The sequence below is a fragment of the Halichoerus grypus genome, chromosome 1 (assembly GCF_964656455.1).
Source record: "Halichoerus grypus chromosome 1, mHalGry1.hap1.1, whole genome shotgun sequence".
NCBI classification, from domain to species: domain Eukaryota; kingdom Metazoa; phylum Chordata; class Mammalia; order Carnivora; family Phocidae; genus Halichoerus; species Halichoerus grypus.
The window spans coordinates 110,488,653-110,507,722 of record NC_135712.1 but is presented as its reverse complement, the minus strand read 5'-3'; the positions used below and the strand labels follow the sequence as shown (position 1 = coordinate 110,507,722).

At 37.3% G+C, this 19,070-nt stretch overlaps 1 protein-coding gene and 1 pseudogene across 3 annotated transcripts in view; one reads left to right on the top strand and one right to left on the bottom strand.

Annotated features, from left to right (window-relative positions):
* Positions 1 to 10,887, top strand: part of EIF2A (eukaryotic translation initiation factor 2A) — a 36,255-nt gene extending 25,368 nt beyond the window's left edge. For all 3 annotated transcript variants that reach the window (XM_078070404.1, XM_036095574.2, XM_078070406.1), the window contains 4 exons: positions 2,605 to 2,718; positions 8,911 to 9,039; positions 9,823 to 9,888; positions 10,491 to 10,887. In XM_078070404.1, the coding sequence (XP_077926530.1) occupies positions 2,605 to 2,718; positions 8,911 to 9,039; positions 9,823 to 9,888; positions 10,491 to 10,556 (375 nt within the window). In that variant the 3' untranslated portion in view covers positions 10,557 to 10,887. The remainder of the gene's footprint in view (positions 1 to 2,604; positions 2,719 to 8,910; positions 9,040 to 9,822; positions 9,889 to 10,490) is intronic.
* Positions 6,845 to 7,432, bottom strand: LOC118537822 (glycine cleavage system H protein, mitochondrial pseudogene; annotated as a pseudogene).
* Positions 10,888 to 19,070: the final 8,183 nt, after the last annotated feature.

Below are 19,070 nucleotides of genomic sequence, written 5' to 3'. Positions count from 1 at the left end.
AAAGTTATGAACAAATTAAGCCCCATTTATGATACTTGGCATTTAGGTTAAAATTTGTCTTCTCGCTATATTAAAGTTTTCCTTACCTAAGATAAAAACAGAAGTAACCTCAACATATCCTGCTTTCTAAATATCTATATGGTAGCACAAGAGGAATAAATTCTGAATCAGTATATATTTTTATTCTCTGATTCATAAAACTAATTTGTCTTGATAGGGAGAGGAAGAGAAATATACTTTGAAAATAGTGATAAAACTTGGTAAGAAAGTCTTAAAGCCAACATTGTTTTAAGATTTAAGATTTCCACTAAATTTTTGTTTTTGTATGTGACATGGTGATTATGTGATCCTATCAAATCATTTTAGTTGAAGGACACATGCCCAGTGAGAAATTTTTGTTTGTGTCAAATTCCAGAAATGAGCTAAATGGCGAAAAAATACTATCAAGAAATTACCAGAAACAAAGACATTCTAGTAAATAACTTCACAAAGGAGGAGGGTTGATTAGTAAAAGGGGAAAAAAAAAAGATGGGATTTCCTCTCAAGAAAAAACTTAGTTTTTTATAAATAAAAATTCACATATGAATTACACTGAGGTATTTCTTGGCTTTCCAAAAAAACCCCTTCACTTTTATAATGTATTCATCAAAACAGTCCCATAATAATTGATATAAATGAAAAAACAAATTTTATAAATAGGGATAAAATTATGTACAGTGGGCACAGTACTAAAGCCAGAAAAGCTCATGATCCCTAGTAGCTGTGTGGATTTTTTGTGTGTGTCTGAAATGAAAGTCTGTCAGTGACTGCATCGTGTTCATAGTGTAGAAGACCTTATAATGTGTCCTTCTTTACTTCATTTTTAACTGCTTTGTCATTTTTTTGAGGTTCTTATGACTAGAAACTTCTCACCCAAAGCAAGGTACTGTAGGAGAGCCCACTATGGAAAGAATTTTGATGTATAAAACAAATGTTCAGCAAGTACTGCTGTGTCTTAACTAACGTTGTATGCAGTGTGGATAACAAAGAAGTGAAAGAGACTTGCCATCAAATTGTCTGTTCTACAAGTGTGGGTTCTCAAATATTCAGTTACTTCAGGTAGAGCATGTACACACACAGAACTTTGATGACCTGAAGTAGTTGATGCAGCTAAGATAGTCACAGTATGGTTTCTTATTTCTTCCTCTGTATCTTCAGTGTTTGAGCCCTGCCCATTTCCTCATAGCACTTATAAGTACCACGTGGATCTGAGATCTAGTACTTAAGAAGCTTCATGGATATCTGGTTCTTTTTTTTTTTTTAATTTTTTTATTGTTATGTTAATCCCCATACATTACATCATTAGTTTTAGATATAGTGTTCCATGATTCATTGTTTGTGCATAACACCCAGTGCTCCATGCAGAACGTGCCCTCCTCAATACCCATCACCAGGCTAACCCATCCTCCCAACCTCCTCCCCTCTAGAACCCTCAGTTTGTTTTTCAGAGTCCATTGTCTCTCATGGTTCTTCGGATATCTGGTTCTTTTGATGTACTGAGTATGATAGAGTCTAAGAGACAGTTAACACTGAGATAGCAGCAGTTTGGAGGGAAATCAGTAAGTAAACGTGAACCTGTTAAGAAGCTGTAGTTCCATCACACATGCTCCCTGTTGCCTCAGGCAACTGTGGAGATGACTTAAACCTGTGTATGTGTATTTTTTTTATTGAAATATAACTGATATGTAAAATTGCAAGATACTTAAAGTGTACATCATGGTGTTTTGATATAGGTTTACATTATGAGAGGATTCCTCCCATCTAGTTAGTTAATGAATCTATCACCTTGCTTTTTTTTTTTTTGTGTGGTGAAAATATTTGTGTTCTCAGCAAATTTCAATTATACGATAGTGTTATCCACCATAGTCACCATGTTTTATACCAGCTCCTCCTTGATCCTATCCTTAATTCACCCTTTCTGTTGTGGAATATAGTTGATGGGTGGTTATATAAATATCTCATGATGGAAATGATTATCTGTTTTTTTTATTATAGTCTGAAGTTTTTTGTGGTCCTCTTCATTATGTTAATCCTGGATTTACAAATATGCAGTTACCACTTCCTATTTGGTATTTTTTCTCCTGGTCTGTTTTAGTTTTTAATTTGCTTTTATTTTTAAGCTTCTAATCTCTGATTTTGCAAGTAAAGACCTAGAAGTAATTCTTTGTGCAAAGAAAGCAAATGAGGCAATTGGGTTTCTGTTGGCAGTAGTCAGATCCCAAAAGATCCCGGAAGAAGCTGTTGTTAGTATCTAATTTCATATGAAGCATGTGTCAGTAATAGTACTAAGAAAAGTTCCATTGTTTAACAAAGCTATACAGTATTTTGCCAGCACTTGTATAACTGAAAGACATCATATATCAACTAATAGGAAGATACTCATTAAATCCATCCTTGACAGTTGGAGTGTGTCTACTACTGATACAAGTTTTGAAATACTCTTTACCAGTGATCTTAAATTTAATAAAATGTTTATCCCACACCAACAAAATTGTATAATTTGTGATACATGTTTTTAAAAGCATGGATTCCATTTCACAATCGTTTGTTTCACATTTTCCACAGCATGAGGAGGAACCACCTCAGAATATGAAACCGCAAGCAGGAAATGATAAGCCATTATCAAAAACAGCCCTTAAAAATCAAAGGAAGCATGAGGCTAAGAAAGCTGCAAAACAGGTATTTGGGACACTAATCTTTTCGAAACAAAATAAGCAAAATTGGTTAAATTAGCTTAATTTAAGCCTCAAAGTTTAAAGATTGTAGTCCTAAAGATTTGACTATTATGGGTTTTTTGGATTTGTTTTTTTTTTTTAAGATTTATTTATTTGGGGGCACCTGGGTGGCTCAGATGGTTAAGCCCTCGGCTCAGGTGATGATCCCAGTGTCCTGGGATCTGGCTCAGTGGGGAGTCTGCTTCTCCAACTCCCTTTGCCTCTCCCCCTGCTCATGGTCTCTCTCTCTGTATCTTTCGGTCTCAAATAAATAAATAAAATCCTTAAAAAAAAATTGTTTAAAAAAAAGATTTATTTATTTGAAAGAGAATGCATGCACGTGCACACGAGTAGGGGCAAGGGCAGAGGGAGAGGGAGAGAGAGAATCCTCAAGCAGACTCCCATGCTGAGCACAGAGCCTGACAATGCGGACAACGTGGCGCTTAATCCCAGGACCCTGAGATCATGATCTGAGCCCAAATCAGGAGTCGGCCGGCCGCTTAACCAGCTGAACTGCCCAGGCACCCCAAGACTTGACTACTGTGTTATAAAATGTAGTTGGAGTTAGACTTAAATAGCCAGAATGCCTTTTCTTTTGTGTTTGCCTATGAATTTCTGAGTAGTTCTGTTTGTATAATGAGGAAGTGAGGAAAGTGGATCTGGCCTTAAAACCTTAAACCCTAATGGGATTGTGTAGTGTGTTACTTGTTATAGACCCTTCTGTTGAAGCCAGTGTGAAGTGGTATGGTTTGCTCTCTGAAAGCATATGTTTGTTAAGAGAGATCAGAAATTGCATGACCATAAAGCCATTTTGTTACTCAGTATTACATTACTATAGGAAATTGTTCAACTGGGAGTCTAAACACCAGAAGTACCCAAAACAATGGAATTGTTCTAAAATAATTTTTTATGTGATTTTATAGTTGAAAAACCATACCAGTGTAATAACTGATAAATTATGATTGTGTATGGCTTATGGTGATAGTGCAATCAGCTAGGCTAGGAGTATCTGGTTACTGAAGTCATCATGATCACATTTTTAAGATTCAGATAATGCAGACTTGCTGGTAATGGTTGAATTTTGACAATTCTAGGTTGTTTATGTGTTTTGGTAGGCAATTACTATTTTAAGGCATAGAATTGCATTATGCAACCATAGTCTGCTGAAATCTGAGCTTTAAAAAAAAATCAGTGTGCTCTTTTGTAGTTAATATATTTCATCTCCAGAAATATCTTTTTTTTTTTAAGATTTTATTTATCTATTTGACAGAAACACAGCGAGAGAGGGAACACAAGCAGGGGGAGAGGGAGAAGCAGGCTTCCCTCAGAGAAGGGAGCCCGATGCGGGACTTGATCCCAGGACCCTTGGGATCATGACCTGAGCGGACGGCAGACGCTTAACGACTGAGCCACCCAGGAGCCCCTCCAGAAATATCTTTAAATAGGTCAGGTTTAGATCATTCTAAGCATAAAGATCTATTCCATGTATTTGACTTGTATAAAAGCAGGAATTGTCCTTTCATCATGTGAGTAGAGATCTCTTACTGGCCCTGAATATTACAAGTTAGTAGTATCCTTTTAAGTACTGGTAGATAAGATTTCTTCTTTTTTTTTTCCTAGCTAATATTTTCAGGCATAATTGACAAAAATTGTTAAGTGTACAACGTGATAAGTTGTTATAGGTAAACATTGTGAAAAGATGCCCACAGTTGAGTTAATTAACACATCCATCACTTTACACATTTACTTTTTGAGAGGTGAGGACACTGAAGTTCTACTCTTTAGCAAACTTCAGTTATACAGTACAGTATTATCAGCTGTGGTCACCATGTTACATATTAGGTCCTCAGACTTTATTCATCTTATAACTGGCAGTTTGTACCCTTTTACCAGTCTGTCCCCATTCCCCCCACTCCATAGCCCCTGGCAACCACCATTCTACTCTTTGTTTCTAAGAGTTTGACTTTATTTTGAATAGATTCCACATATAAGTGATACCATCCAGTATTTTCTTTCACAGTCTGGCTTATTTCACTTAGCATAATCCCTCCAGGTTCATTCATGTTGTTGCAAATGGTAAGATTTCCCTTTTTGTTTTTTTCTCAAATATCTATTATTTATTTGAGAGAGAGAGAGAGAGAGTGCACTCGAGAGAATACGAGCAGGGGGAGTAGCAGAGGGAGAGGGAGAAGCAGGCTCCCCACTGAGCAAGGAGCCCAATGTGGGGCTCGATCCCAGGACCCAGGATCATGACCTGAGCTGAAGGCAGGTGCTTAACCAACTGAGCCACCCAGGCGCCCCTGAATAATAGTCCATTTTATATATATATTCCACATTTTCTTTATCCATTCATCCGTTGATGAACACTTTAGGTTATTTCCACCTTGGCTATTGTGAGTAATGCTGCAATGAACACAAGAATATAGGTATCTCTTTGAGATAATGATTTTGTTTCCTTCGGTATATCTCCAGAAGTGGGATTACTGGATCATATGGTAGCTCTATTTTTAGTTTTCTGAGGAACCTCCATACTGTTTTCCATAGTGGCAGTATAAGATTCCTTCTCATTGAGATTTAAGGGCCTTTGAAACCCACTCAACTTAAGAATCTTATTTTTATAAATGATGTTTCTTCCTCTTTATTAGAAGATTATTTATTTTAGAAGATTTTTTAAAAGTTTTTATTTGAATTCCAGTTAGTTAACATACAGTTATATGTTACTAACTGGTAATGAAACTAAGTAATATTAGTTTCAGGTGTACAGTACAGTGATTCAACACTTCCATACAACACCCAGTGCTCATCACAGCAAGTGCACACCTTAACCCCCATCACCTATTTAACCCATCCCCCCGCCCCCCACCTCCCCTCTGGTAACCATCAGTTTGTTCTCTATAGTTAAGAGTCTGTTTCTTGGTTTGCCTCTCTCTCTCTCTCTTTTTCCCTTTGCTTGTTTGTTTTGTTTCTTAAATTCCACATCTGAGTGAAATCATATGGTATTTGTCTCTCTCTGACTTATCTTGCTTAGCATAATACTCTCTGGCTCCTTCCATGTCATTGCAAATGGCAAGATTCATTCTTTTTTATGGCTAATAATTCCATTGTATGTATATACCACATCTTCTTTATCCATTCATCAGTCGATGGACACAATCTATTTCCATAATTTGGCTCTTGTAGATAATGGTGCTATAAGTATCGGGGTGTATGTATCCCTTTGTATTAGTATTTTTGCATTCTTGGGTAAATACCTAGTAGTGTGATTGCTGGATCGTAGGGAAGTTCTATTTTTAACTTTTTGAGGAACCTCCATACTGTTTTCCAGAGTGGCTACACTAGTTTACACTCCCACCAATAATGCAAGAGTGTTCCCCTTTATCCACATCCTCACCAACACCTGTTGTTTCTTGTGTTGATTTTAGCCATTCTGACAGGTGTGAGGTGATACCTCATTGTGGTTTTGATTTGTTTCCCTGATGATGAGTGATGTTGAGCATCTTTTCACGTGTCTGTTGACCATCTGTGTGTTTTTGGAAAAATGTCTATTGAGATGACTGGTTGGAGTTAGTTATGGTTGTGTGATAGAACAAAGGAAAATGGTCCATGACAAGATCCACTTTCTCAGCCCTCTGAGTTAAATAATCAAAGATGAAGGAGTCAGAGGTATATAATCTAAACAAGTACTTTTATAAACTGGTGATGACTTTATAAGCTTATGAACTTTACCAAAAGGAATTTAAACTAAGAATTTAATCTTACCATATATGCATCATTTTCAGAGAATGACCAGAATTTAAGTATAATAATACAGACATTTTAACTTACTCTTGGTTATTTAAAATATGGTAGAAAGTTAAATTTCATATTTCACTTAACTTTAATAGATTTTCAAATGTATTGACATTAACCTTCTTTCCTAGAAGAAAATTTTCTCAGCTGTTTGCAAACTAAATTTTTAAAATTCTTACTTGATATCAAAAGTGAATTTTGATAGGCAGAGTATCTCTCTTCTCCTTTTACCCACTCTTCTCCTTTAGTTTTCTATTATGAAAATACCGAACTACGTATTATTAGAACTTGTAGGCTTCTTTTTTTTTTTTAAAGTTGTTTCATACTAGTTTATTTAGGGATTCCATTTTCACTCCTCAATAGATTTCTCATATGCTTCTTCACTCATTAATTCATCCAGTTCTGAAGGATTACTGAGTGCTATCTTGATCAGCCAACCATCTTCATAACAAAATTTGTTGACAAGTCCTGGATTTTCTGCAAGAGCTTCATTAATTTCAGTTACTAATCCTGATAGAGGAGAATAGAGTTCACTAGCAGCTTTCACACTTCCAAAGCACCGAACTCATCTTGTTTGTTCAGTTTTGTCCCAACTTCACGCAGACTACAGTAAACAACATCTCCCAAAGCTTCCTGTGCAAAATTGCTGATTCCCACTGTTCAATACCATTTTCTGTTGTTATCCATTCATGTTTGTCTGTGAATTTACGCACGGAGAGCAGAGCAGAGCCCGTGTGCAGTGTCTGGACGGCGCCCGCCCTCAGCCCCAGAGCCGCGGCAGGCAGGGCGCGGTGGGTGCGGAGGCGACGCGCAGACTGCAAGCCGCAGCCCGCACGCTCCGCACCACTCGCAGCACCATGTTCACAGAGGTGCGGGGGTCGCAGTGCAAGCGGCTCGCAGTGCAAGCGGCTCGGGAACCCCAGCCGGCAGGGGCGGGGCAGGGGCGGGGCCACAACTTGTAGGCTTCTTAAGAGTAGAATCTAAACAGTTTCTTTCTGACTACTTTGTTAAGTGCTTTGCTCAGTAATGCGTTTTTACATAGAAGGTTAGAAATTAATATTTGTTGAATTGGAATGTACAAAAAGTACAACTAACATGACTTTAAAAAGAAAAAGTGACTCCAATTCTATACTCTCCAAAAACTCTCAGGCAGACATTCCTAGATATGAAGATACAGGAGTGATACTGTGTTTCGTGTCCCCCTGGGATGCTTTGGTATTCAGAGCATTTTACCCAGAACTCTGAGTAAGAGTTTTGGCCTTGGGGCTTTATGTATTCCGCTGGGAACTCTATAAGGAAGAAATAGAAGTCCTATCTTAGGGCCAATAAAGCCTTATATAACTTTTTTTCCCCCCTCTTGTCAAAATGTATGTCTTGTCATAATTACAAAAGGAGAGTAGTTCTTTGACTACTTCATTTATTTAGCATGTGCAGTAAAGCAGGTCTTATGCTGGGGGCACAAACAGAACAATGAACAAAGAAACCTCTGGTATAGTCTAATGGGGGATAGTACAATACACTGTTACAGTAGGAATACATACCACGTATTGTGCAACTAATCCAGTCTTTTGGGTTGGGAGAGAATTTTCCAAAAGGCCTAAAGGATAAATAGGGTCAGCCAGGTAACCTGAAGTTGTTCTAGCACACACAAAGGCCAGGAAACAAGTATATGGCACCTGAGGGGAAATTGAAGTGGTTCAGAATCAGAGGTCTGATCACACTGAGATCAACCTCCCTTTGAGTTTTCCTTGGCAGAGCTGCACTGATCTGATTATAAATAAATCTCTGTAGGACTTAATCCGGTAACATTATCCATTACATGTACTTGACCGTACATACTCATTAGAGTTTTGGAGGACATCGCGAAAGTGAAACTTCAGACACCTTAAATTAGAAGAGCCCTCTCACATTTCTAAACCATTCGTATAGTGGCACATCCCAAAATATCCGAAAATTTGGAATGCTTGTTGGCTGATACAGAAACCTCCTGGTTTTTTCTGCTAAAGTCATTTCATTTCTTTTCATTTGTCCTTTTATTACTAATATAGTAGTATTTTTTATTTTATTATTCTACTTTAACTCTAAATTTTAGATCTAGCAAAGTGTTCCCTATGACGATGACATAGTAAAAACCTTTTGGGTGTCTCCTTATACTGTGATTTTCTTTTTTTTTTTAAGTTGTATCTTTCTGTTATGGGACAATGTGGCTACTTCATGAGACCTTCAATTCAGATCATTTATATAAAATGTAGTATAAAAGATAAAATCGCATTTTGGTTTCTGCATTTTATATACCAAGGCTATGTTGGTTGAAATACTTTAGTGTTTTCATTTTAGAAAATTGAATTTTTGAAAATATTTCCTGCAGGAAGCAAGAAATGAGAAGAGTCCAGATTTGGCACCTACTCCTGCCCCACAGAGCACACCACGAAATACTATCTTGCAGTCAACCTCTGGAGACCCTGAAATAGACAAAAAAATCAAGAACCTAAAGAAGGTGAGACACTTAAATAAAAGCCAGATGTGCTTATTGAAAGAAATCCATGAGAAATGTATAAAGATGGCATCTAAGAAGTTTGTGTCAGTTCTGATTATCGCTTTCTCACTATGAAATACTATAATTTGGGAATGGCACTGATTTTAGTTCTATTCCCAGATGTCTAATGGCTGTTATTAGTCTTTATTATTGATTTTTGGAGTAATAAGAAATGTACCTTTGTACAGAAATATGCTGAGCACTTTTATACTCAGTATTTCATCAGACATTTGTGAGATAGGTAGGAACAGATATTTATCCCAGTTTTGAAGATGAAGAAACAGAGAGAAAAAGAAATTTATTAATTTGTCGTATTGCAACCAGTTTGTGATGATGGCCCTGGGGTAAAACCAGGTTTCTAGAGTCTTCCCAGGCTGCATGACAAAGTATCTCTTAAAGCCAAAGACATTGTCTGGGTACAATGAAGTGCTGGAATAAGTGGTAAAGTTGGTGATATATTTACATACTTATACATGTACATATATGCCATTACTTGAAAGCTTGAAAATTTTTTTGCCAGATCCCATGTTCTTAATGTACTTAATTTTACATCTAAGTTAAAAAACAAAAAATTTTACCTTGGCATTTTAATAGACTAGCCTTGACCCAAAGGTAAGATAACTGATTCTCCTTATTCATTTTTCCCATTCATGTGATTGAGTTGTTACTAAGAAAATTTGCATTCTGAAATACTGAAATTACTTATTCTTCCTTCTCTTGACTCATTATATTTGATGTTCGCAGAAACTGAAAGCAATCGAACAACTGAAAGAACAAGCAGCAGCTGGAAAACAGCTAGAAAAAAATCAGGTCATTTTTACATGTTTCATTTGTGCATGTAGTCACTACCACTCTTCCCCCTTTTTATTATAAACAATTTTTTAATCAAGTGGGAGAGCATATAAATTTAAAAACTTATTTTGAAAACATGCCATATATTTGGTAAAATGTTTTTACACTTAAACAGAAAGGATAGGGGAAGATAAGATGTAGATCATGGTAAATGAGAGAATCACTATTCCCGAGAGGCATACTGAAGCCATTGCTATTAAAAATAAAGGCAACTTATTAAAATAAACATAAGATTCTCTTCCTTCCTATATTTCAGGTTGCACTGCCCTGTTTGCTCCTTTCTCTCCTTCTGAGGGAAGCCCAATTGTAGAATGGGAAATTTCTTGGACCCTCAGTGTTGCAATAAGACAGCACCTGTCCTTTGCCCCCTTGATTCATACCAAGCAACAAATTAGAGCTTGTTTCTTTGTATTTTTAAATCTGTATTTTCCAGTAGATCTGTTAAAGTGTAAATACTCTTTTTATAAATTTTTTCTCCTTTGCTGTTTTGGCTGTAGATCCAATAATTATTTTATTTCATTTCCTATTTAATAACTTTGTTGTTTTAAACTTATTTCTAGTTGGAGAAAATTCAAAAAGAGAAAGCCCTTCTCCAGGAGCTGGAAGATTTGGAATTGGGTATTTAAAGATTCACAGAGAGCAAGTTGTTACCAGAAATCAGTGCAAACACATTTTCTGTTAAACCCATTGGTGGACATGAAATATCCATGTGCCCACATTTAATTTTCATCTATAATTTTAACCATTTATCCAAGATTCTGCATATGTGTGAAGTTACTTAATAATGTCTGTGAAATTGATTTTTACATCCTGCATCCTATACCATGTCAACACATGATAAAGGAAAGAAACACATGAACTTTTTAGTAAGTTTGACAGATTGAAAGACAGTGTCATTGGTTTTTTTATTAGGGGACAGTATTTACCATACATGTGAATAAAAACATTTAAATTTAATCATTGTTCGCTTTGTTGTAAGTTCCTAAGTTAACATGTCCTTTATTAATTAATCAGACAAGCTTGGGAAATTTTTCCTTTGAATATATAATATGGCTTTTTTTTTATCCTAAAGAATTATTGTCCAAATTTTAAAGAAAAGCCTTAAAAATCTGAATGTACTAAATATATTAAATTGATTATATTTTTTGTAGTATTTGAAATAGTTTTTCTGCTTAGTTCTAAAGTAAATATACTTTAAAAATAGAAAATAGTAAAACATTTTATTTTGATATTTCAAATAATCTAGTGATTTAAGGATGAAGTAAATATTTTCGAAACATGAACTATGATTATTTTGCTATAGTTGAGTCTCGATTATTTTGATTGTTTATTCATATGATGAAAAAAAGATGTAATGATAATGCAAGACACTCACCTATGAAAACTAATTTATATATAGTTTTAGAGTCTGTTACAATTTTTTTTTTTATCAGGTTTACATTTAACGTCACTTTAAAAGTTTGATTAATTTAAGTAATCTCTACACCCAGCTTGGGGCTTGAAATCACAACCCTGAGATCAAGAGTCACACACTCTCCTGACTGAGCCAACCAGGCACCCTAACATTTGAAACTGCTTTTATTTCATTTGCATTAATACAGGTTTTCATTTTCCAGAGGTAATCTTTAAACTGATAGGTAAAAGAATACAGAAACAGCTTGAGAGATAAAAATAGATAACTGAGGGGCGCCTGGGTGGCTCAGTCGTTAAGCGTCTGCCTTCAGCTCAGGTCATGATCCCAGGGTCCTGGGATCGAGCCCCGCATCGGGCTCCCTGCTCGGCGGGAAGCCTGCTTCTCCCTCTCCCACTCCCCCTGCTTGTGCTCTCTCTCTCGCTGTGTCTCTCTCTGTCAAATAAATAAATAAAATCTTTAAAAAAAAAAAAAATAGATAACTGAGTTTACTGACATCCCAGAGCTTCTACTAAGATTTGGTAATTCATTACAGTTGAGTGGTATTTTGACACAGAGGGATAGTCCAAGATGGCGGAGGAATAGGAGACCTTAGTTTCGTCTGGTCCCAGGAATTCAGCTACATAGCTATCAAATCATTCTGAATACCTGCGAACACAACCAAAGGCCTAAAGGAATAGCTGCAACTCTACAAATAGAAAAGTGACCACTTTCTACAAGGTAGAAGGTGCAGAGAAGTGAATCTGAGGCAATAAATGGGAAGATAAACTGTGAGAGGAGGGAGCCTCTGTCAGCAGCCCCGGAAAGTGATATAGCAGAGTGCAAAATCAGAACTTTTTAAAAGTCTGCTCCAGGGGCACCTGGGTGGCACAGTTGGTTAAGTGTCTGCCCTCGGCTCAGGTCATGATCCAGGGTCCTGGGATCAAGCCCCACATTGGGCTCTCTGCTCAGTTGGGAGTCTGCTTCTCCCTCTGCCCGTCGTGTCCGCCCCCCAACCCCCCGCTCGTGCTCTCTCTCTCTTTCTCTGTCAAATAAATAAAAAGTCTGCTCTGGAGAGGAACGTCCCTGCCTGAAAGGTGCTCAGGTGGTGGAGCAGGGCGGAATCCTAGGTGGGACATTGTGGTCTCAGGATCCTTGGGGTCACAGGAAGAGGGGGGTTGCCTGTGTGTGGCAAAGTTCCCAGGCATTGGAGCAGGGAAGCCGGCTGCAACCAGCAATCCCAGGAGTGGGTTCTCAGCTCAGGGTTGCCATAAACCAGGAACTTTGGCACAGTTGGGTGACCACTCTCCAAGCAGGGGCCCAGCAAGCCGCAGAACTGTGGCGAAACCATCGCTCTTCCTCCCCTGGGAGGAGCTGCGTGGGTACACACCAAAGGAGTCTACAGGGTTTGGAACATGGTCACGTGCCTGAGATAGAAACTCTTGGTCACAGGCTGGGTGAGCACACTGTGGATGGAGACCAGGGAGAAGTTTTTCTTCAGAATTTTGGGATCTAGTTTTCTAACAGACCAAAATACACACAGGATCCAGTCTATTCCTCTCTTCTGTTCACCTGTCTGATTATATTCCTTTTTTTTCCCCCCGGTTTCAGGTCCCTTCTGATTTGTTTAGTGTATATTTCTCTGGGGTCGTTGTTGTTTTGTTCTCTTGTTCATCTATTCTTCTCTGGACAGAATGACAAGATGGAAAACCTCACCTCAAAAAAGAGAACAAGAGACAGTATGGGACCTAATCAGTATGGATATAAGTAAGATGTCAGAAGTAGAGTTCAGAATAACAATTTTAAAGATACTAGCTGGGCTTGAAAAAAGCATAGAAGACACGAGAATCCTTTCTGGAGAAATGAACTAAAATCTAATCAGGTCGAAATAAAGGCTATTAATGAGATGCAATAAAAAATGGCGGCTCTAACTGCTAGGATAAATGAGGCAGAAGAGAGAATTAGTGATATAGAAGACCAAATGATGGAAAATAAAGCTGAGAAAAAGATAACTACTGGACCACAGAGGAGAATTCGAGAGATAAGTGATCCATAAAGTGAAACAGTATTAGAATAATTGAGATCCCAGAAGAAGAGGAAAGGGTGGGTGGGCAGAAGGTATACCAGAGTGAATTATAGCAGAGAATTAACCTAATCTGGGGAAGGAAGCAGGCATCCAAGTCCAGAGAATCCCTCTCAAAATCAATAAAAATAGATCACACCCTGACATATAATAGTGAAACTTGGAAATCTCAGAGACAGAAAATCCTGAAAGCAGCTCAGGACAAGGAGTCTGTAACCTACAAGGATAAAAACATTAGACTGGCAGCAGACTCATCCACAGAAACCTGGCAGGCCAGAAAGGACTGGCATGATATATTCAGGGTGCTGTATCAGAAAAATAATGCAGCCAAGAATACTTTATCCAACTAGGATGTCGTTCAAAATAGAAGGAGAGAGAAAGCTTCCAGCACAAACAGAAACTAAAAGAATTTGATCACCAAACCAGCCGTGTAAGAAATATTAAAAGGGATCCTTTAAGCGAAGAGAGAACCCAAAAGTAACATAGATCAGAAAGGAACAGAGACAGTATACAGAAATAGTCACTTTACAGGTAATAATATGGCACTAATTCATATCTTTCAATAGTTACTCTGCATGTAAATGGGCTAAATGCCCCTAATGAAAAGACACAGGGTATCAGATTGGATAAAAAAGCAAGACCCATCAATATGATGTCTGCAAGAGACTCAGACCCAAAGACACCTCCAGATTTAAAGTGAGGGGGTGGAAAACCATTTGTCATGCTAATGGACATCAAAAGAAAGCTGGGGTAGCCATCCTTATATCAGACAAATTAGATTTTAAACCAAAAACTGTAATAAAATATAAGAAAGGACAGACAGTATATCAAAATTAAAGGGTCTATCCAACAAGAAGATCTAACAATTGTAAATATGCCCCTAACATGGGAGCAGCCAATTATATAAACCAATTAGTAACAAAATTAAAGAAACACATTGATAATAATACAAAAATAATAGGGGACTTTAACACCCCACTCACTGCAATGGACAAATCATCTAAACAGAAGATCAACAAGGAAACAAGGGCTTTGAATGACACACTGGACAATATGGACTTCAAAATATATTCAGAGCATTCCAACCTAAAGCAACAAAATACACATTCTCGAGTGCACATGGAACATTCTCCAGAATAGATCACATCCTGGGTCATAAATCAGATCTCAACTGGTACCAAAAGATTGGGATCATTCCCTGCATATTTTCAGACCACAATGCTTTGAAAATTGAACTCATTCACAAGAGGAAATTTGGAAAAAAATCAAATATATGGAGGCTAAGGAACATCTTACTAAATGAATGGGTCAACCAGGAAATTAAAGATGAATTTAAAAAAATTCATGGAAACAAATGAAAATGAAAACATAACTCTTCAAAACCTTTGGGATGCAGCAAAGTCAGTCCTAAGAGGGAAGTATATAGCAATACAACCCTTTCTCAAGAAACAAGAAAGGTCTCAAATACACAATCTAACCTTACACCTAAAGGAGCTGGAGAAAGAACAGCAAATAAAGCCAAAACCCAGCAGGAAAAGAGCATTAATAAAGATTAGAGCAGAAATCAATGGAATAGAAACCAAAAGGACAGTAGAACAGATCAATGAAACTAGGAGTTGGTTGTTTGAAAGAATTAGTAAGATTGATAAACCCCTGGCCAGACTTAACAAAAAGAAAAGAGAAAGGACCCAAATAAATAAAATCAGGAATGACAGAGGAGAGATCACAATTATAAGAACATATGAGCAATTAATATGCCAACAAATTAGGCAATCTGGAAGAAATGGATGCATTCCTAGAGACATATAAGCTACCAAAACTGAACCAGGAAGAAATAGAAAACCTGAACAGACATATAACTAGCAAGGAAATTGATGCGGTAATCAAAAATCTCCCAAAAAACTAGAGTCCAGGGCCGGTTGGCTTCCCAGGGGAGTTCTACCAAACATTTAAAGAAGAATTAATACCTATTCTTGTGAAACTGTTTCAAAAAATAGAAATGGAAGGAAAACTTCCAAACTCTTTCTATGAGGCCAGCATTACCTTGATCCCAAAACCAGACAAAGACCTGACCAAAAAAGAATTACAGACCAACATCCCTGATGAACATGGATACAAAAATTCTCCCCAAGATACTAGCCAATAGGATCCAACAGTACATTAAAAGGATTATTCACCACAACCAAGTGGGATTTATTCCTGGGCTGCAAGGGTGGTTCAACATCTGCAAATCAATCAATGTGGTACACTACATTAATAAGGGACAAGAACCATATGATCCTCTCAATAGATGCAGAAAAAGCATTTGACAAAGTATGGCATCCTTTCTTGATTAAAACTCTTTCTCAGTATAGGGATAGAGGGAACATGCCTCAGTATCATAAAAACCATACACAAAAAGCCCACAGCGAATATCATTCTCAATGGGGAAAAACTGAGAGCTTTTCCTCAAGGTCAGGAACATGGCAGGGATGTCCACTATCGCCACTGTTGTTCAACATAGTACTAGAAGTCCTAGCCTCAGCAATCAGACAACAAAAAGAAATAAAAGGCATCCAAATTGGCAAAGAAGTCAAACTCTCACTCTTCTCAGATGACATGATACTCTATGTGGAAAACCCAAAAGACTCCACCCCAAAATTGCTAGAACTCACAGGAATTCAGTAAAGTGGCAGGATATAAAATCAATGCACAGAAATCAGTTGCGTTTATATACACCAACGACAAGACAGAAGAAAGAGAAATTAAGGAGTTGATCCCATTTACAATTGCACCCAAAACCATAAGATACCTAGGAATAAATCTAACCAAAGAGGCAAAGAATCTGTACTCAGAAAACTATAGAACACTCATGAAAGAATTTGAGGAAGACACAAAGAAATGGAAAAACGTCCCATGCTCGTGGATGTGCAGAACAAATAGTTTAAATATCTATGCTACCCGAAGCAATCTACACATTCAGATGCAATCCTTATCAAAATACTATCAACTTTTTTCACAGAGCTGGAACAAATAATCCTAAAATTGATATGGAACCAGAAAAGACCCCAAATAGCCAAAGGAATGTTGAAAAAGAAAACCAAAGCTGGTGGCATCACAATTCCGGACTTCAAGCTCTATGACAAAGCTGTAATCATCAAGACAGTATGGTACTGGCACAAAAACAGACATATAGATCAATGGAACAGAATAGAGAGCCCAGAAATGGACCCTCAACCTGTGGTCAACCAATCTTTGACAAAGCAGGAAAGAATATCCAATGGAAAAAAGACAGTCTCTTCTACAAATGCTGTTGGGAAAATTGGACAGCCACATGCAGAAGAATGAAACTGGACCATTTCCTTACACCATACATAAAAATAGACTCAAAATGGATGAAAGACCTAAATGTGAGATAGGAATCCATTAAATCCTAGAGAACACAGGCAGCAACTTCTGTGACCTTGGTTGCAGTAACTTCTTGCTGGACACATCCCCAAAGGCAAGGGAAACAAAGGCAAAAATGAACTATTGGGACTTCATCAGGATAAAAAGCTTTTTGCACAGCAAAGGAAACAGTCGACAAAACCGAAAGACAACCAATAGAATGGGAAAAGATATATGCAAATGTCTTATCAGATAAAGGGTTAATATCCAAAATCTATAAAGAACTTATCAAACCCAACACCCGAAGAATAATCCAATCAAGAAATGGGCAGAAGATATGAACAGACATTTCTCCAAAGAAGACATGCCACTGGCCAACAGACACATGAAAAAGTGCTCAACATTACTTGGCATCAGGGAAATACAAATCAAAACCGCAATGAGATACCACCTCACACCAGTCAGAATGGCTAAAATTAACAAGTCAGGAAAGGACAGATGTTGGTGAGGATGTGGAGAAAGGGGAACCCTCCTACACTGTTGGTGGGAATGCAAGCTGGTGCAGCCACTCTAGAAAACAGTATGGAGGTTTCTCAAAAAGTTGAAAATAGAGCTGCCTATGACCCAGAAATTGCACTACTAGGGATTTACCCCAAAGATATAAACGTAGTGATCCGAAGGGGCACCTACACCCCAGTGTTTGTGGCAGCAGTGTCCACAATAGCCGAACTATGGAAAGAGCCCAGATGTCCACCGACAGATGAATGGATAAAGAAGATGTGGTATATATATACACACAATGGAATACTACTGAGAAATTAAAAAAAAAAAATGAAATCTTGCCACTTGTAACTACATGGATGGAACTACAGGGTATTATGCTAAGCAAAATAAGTCAATCAGAGAAAGACAATTATCATATGATCTCACTCATATGTGGAATTTAAGAAACAAAACAGGGAATCATAGGGGAGGAGAGAAAAAAAGAAAAGGCAAAATCAGAGAGGGAGACAAACCATAAGAGACTCTTAATCATAGGAAACATACTGAGGATTGCTGGAGGGGAGGGAGTTGGGGATGGGGTAACTGGGTCATGGACATTAAGGAGGACATGTGATGTAAGGAGCCCTGGGTATTATATAGGACTGATGAGTCACTGACCTCTACCTCTGGAACTAATAATACATTATATGTTAACTAATTGAATTTAAATTAAAAAAAATAAATTTAAAAAAACAATTGTATTTTAAATGTTTTGTGTGTAGAGGGTCGGGGTGGGTGGGAGTGTGTGTGTGTGTGCTTGCACACATATAATTGCTTTCAATATTAATTCATCTCTGATAATAGAAACTTAAACAGATAGGTTACTTTTACAATGTATTACCTTAAAAATTGTTTTTCTGGGGCACCTGGATGACTCAGTTGGTTAAGCGTCTGCCTTCAGCTCAGGTCATGATCCCAGGGTCCTGGGATCGAGCCTGGCATCGGGCTCCCTGCTCAGCGGGGAGTCTGCTTCTCCCTCTGTCTTTCCCCCTGACTTGTGCTCTCTCACTCTTTCTCTCAAATAAATAAAATCTTTTTAAAAAATTGTTTTTTTAATAAAGTATTAAATAATGCGTCCTAAGATAGTGTAATGTTTTTTGGCCTGGCAGCCTAACAATTTTTTAAAAATTAATTACTCATTTATAGCAGAATTTACAGTAAACATTAATTATCTTCAAAATGTTTATCTCAAAGATAGTATCATTTACTTTTGTTTTAGTCAGATGCATTTAAATTGTTCCAGGCTAACTGTTCCTACCAAAATTCTTAGGCTCATATTTTCAGAATTGTCTTTATTTCTGTAATCATTTAATCCATTCAACTCTTAAAAAAAAATGTTTCATTTCTGAGCACATGTCAATATAAAAATCACTGATGTATTCTTTGACTACATATTTTGTTTGATTTTTATTTTAAACATTATCCTCTGAGAGTAAGGTGATAGAAGAAAGAGGGTAAGGTGATGAAGGTGTGCTTGAGGATGAAATTTTAAATACATTGCTGTATTCATTATAAAGGAAAATCTATAAATCCTGGATTTTCATAAAAATCTCCCTTGCTCAATTATCCCAAAAATGTTTTTGGTATTTACCATAAGCATCTCTGAAGGGCATGATAGTCTTGAGGAGAGGCACTTCAGTAGACACAAAGGCTCTCCTTTCATGAGTGAAGCAAGTTTCCCAGTGAGGGAAGAGAAAAAGACCAAAACCCAATTCTATCATTTGAAAAAAAGGAATTCTTTTCTTGGAAAAGAAATAA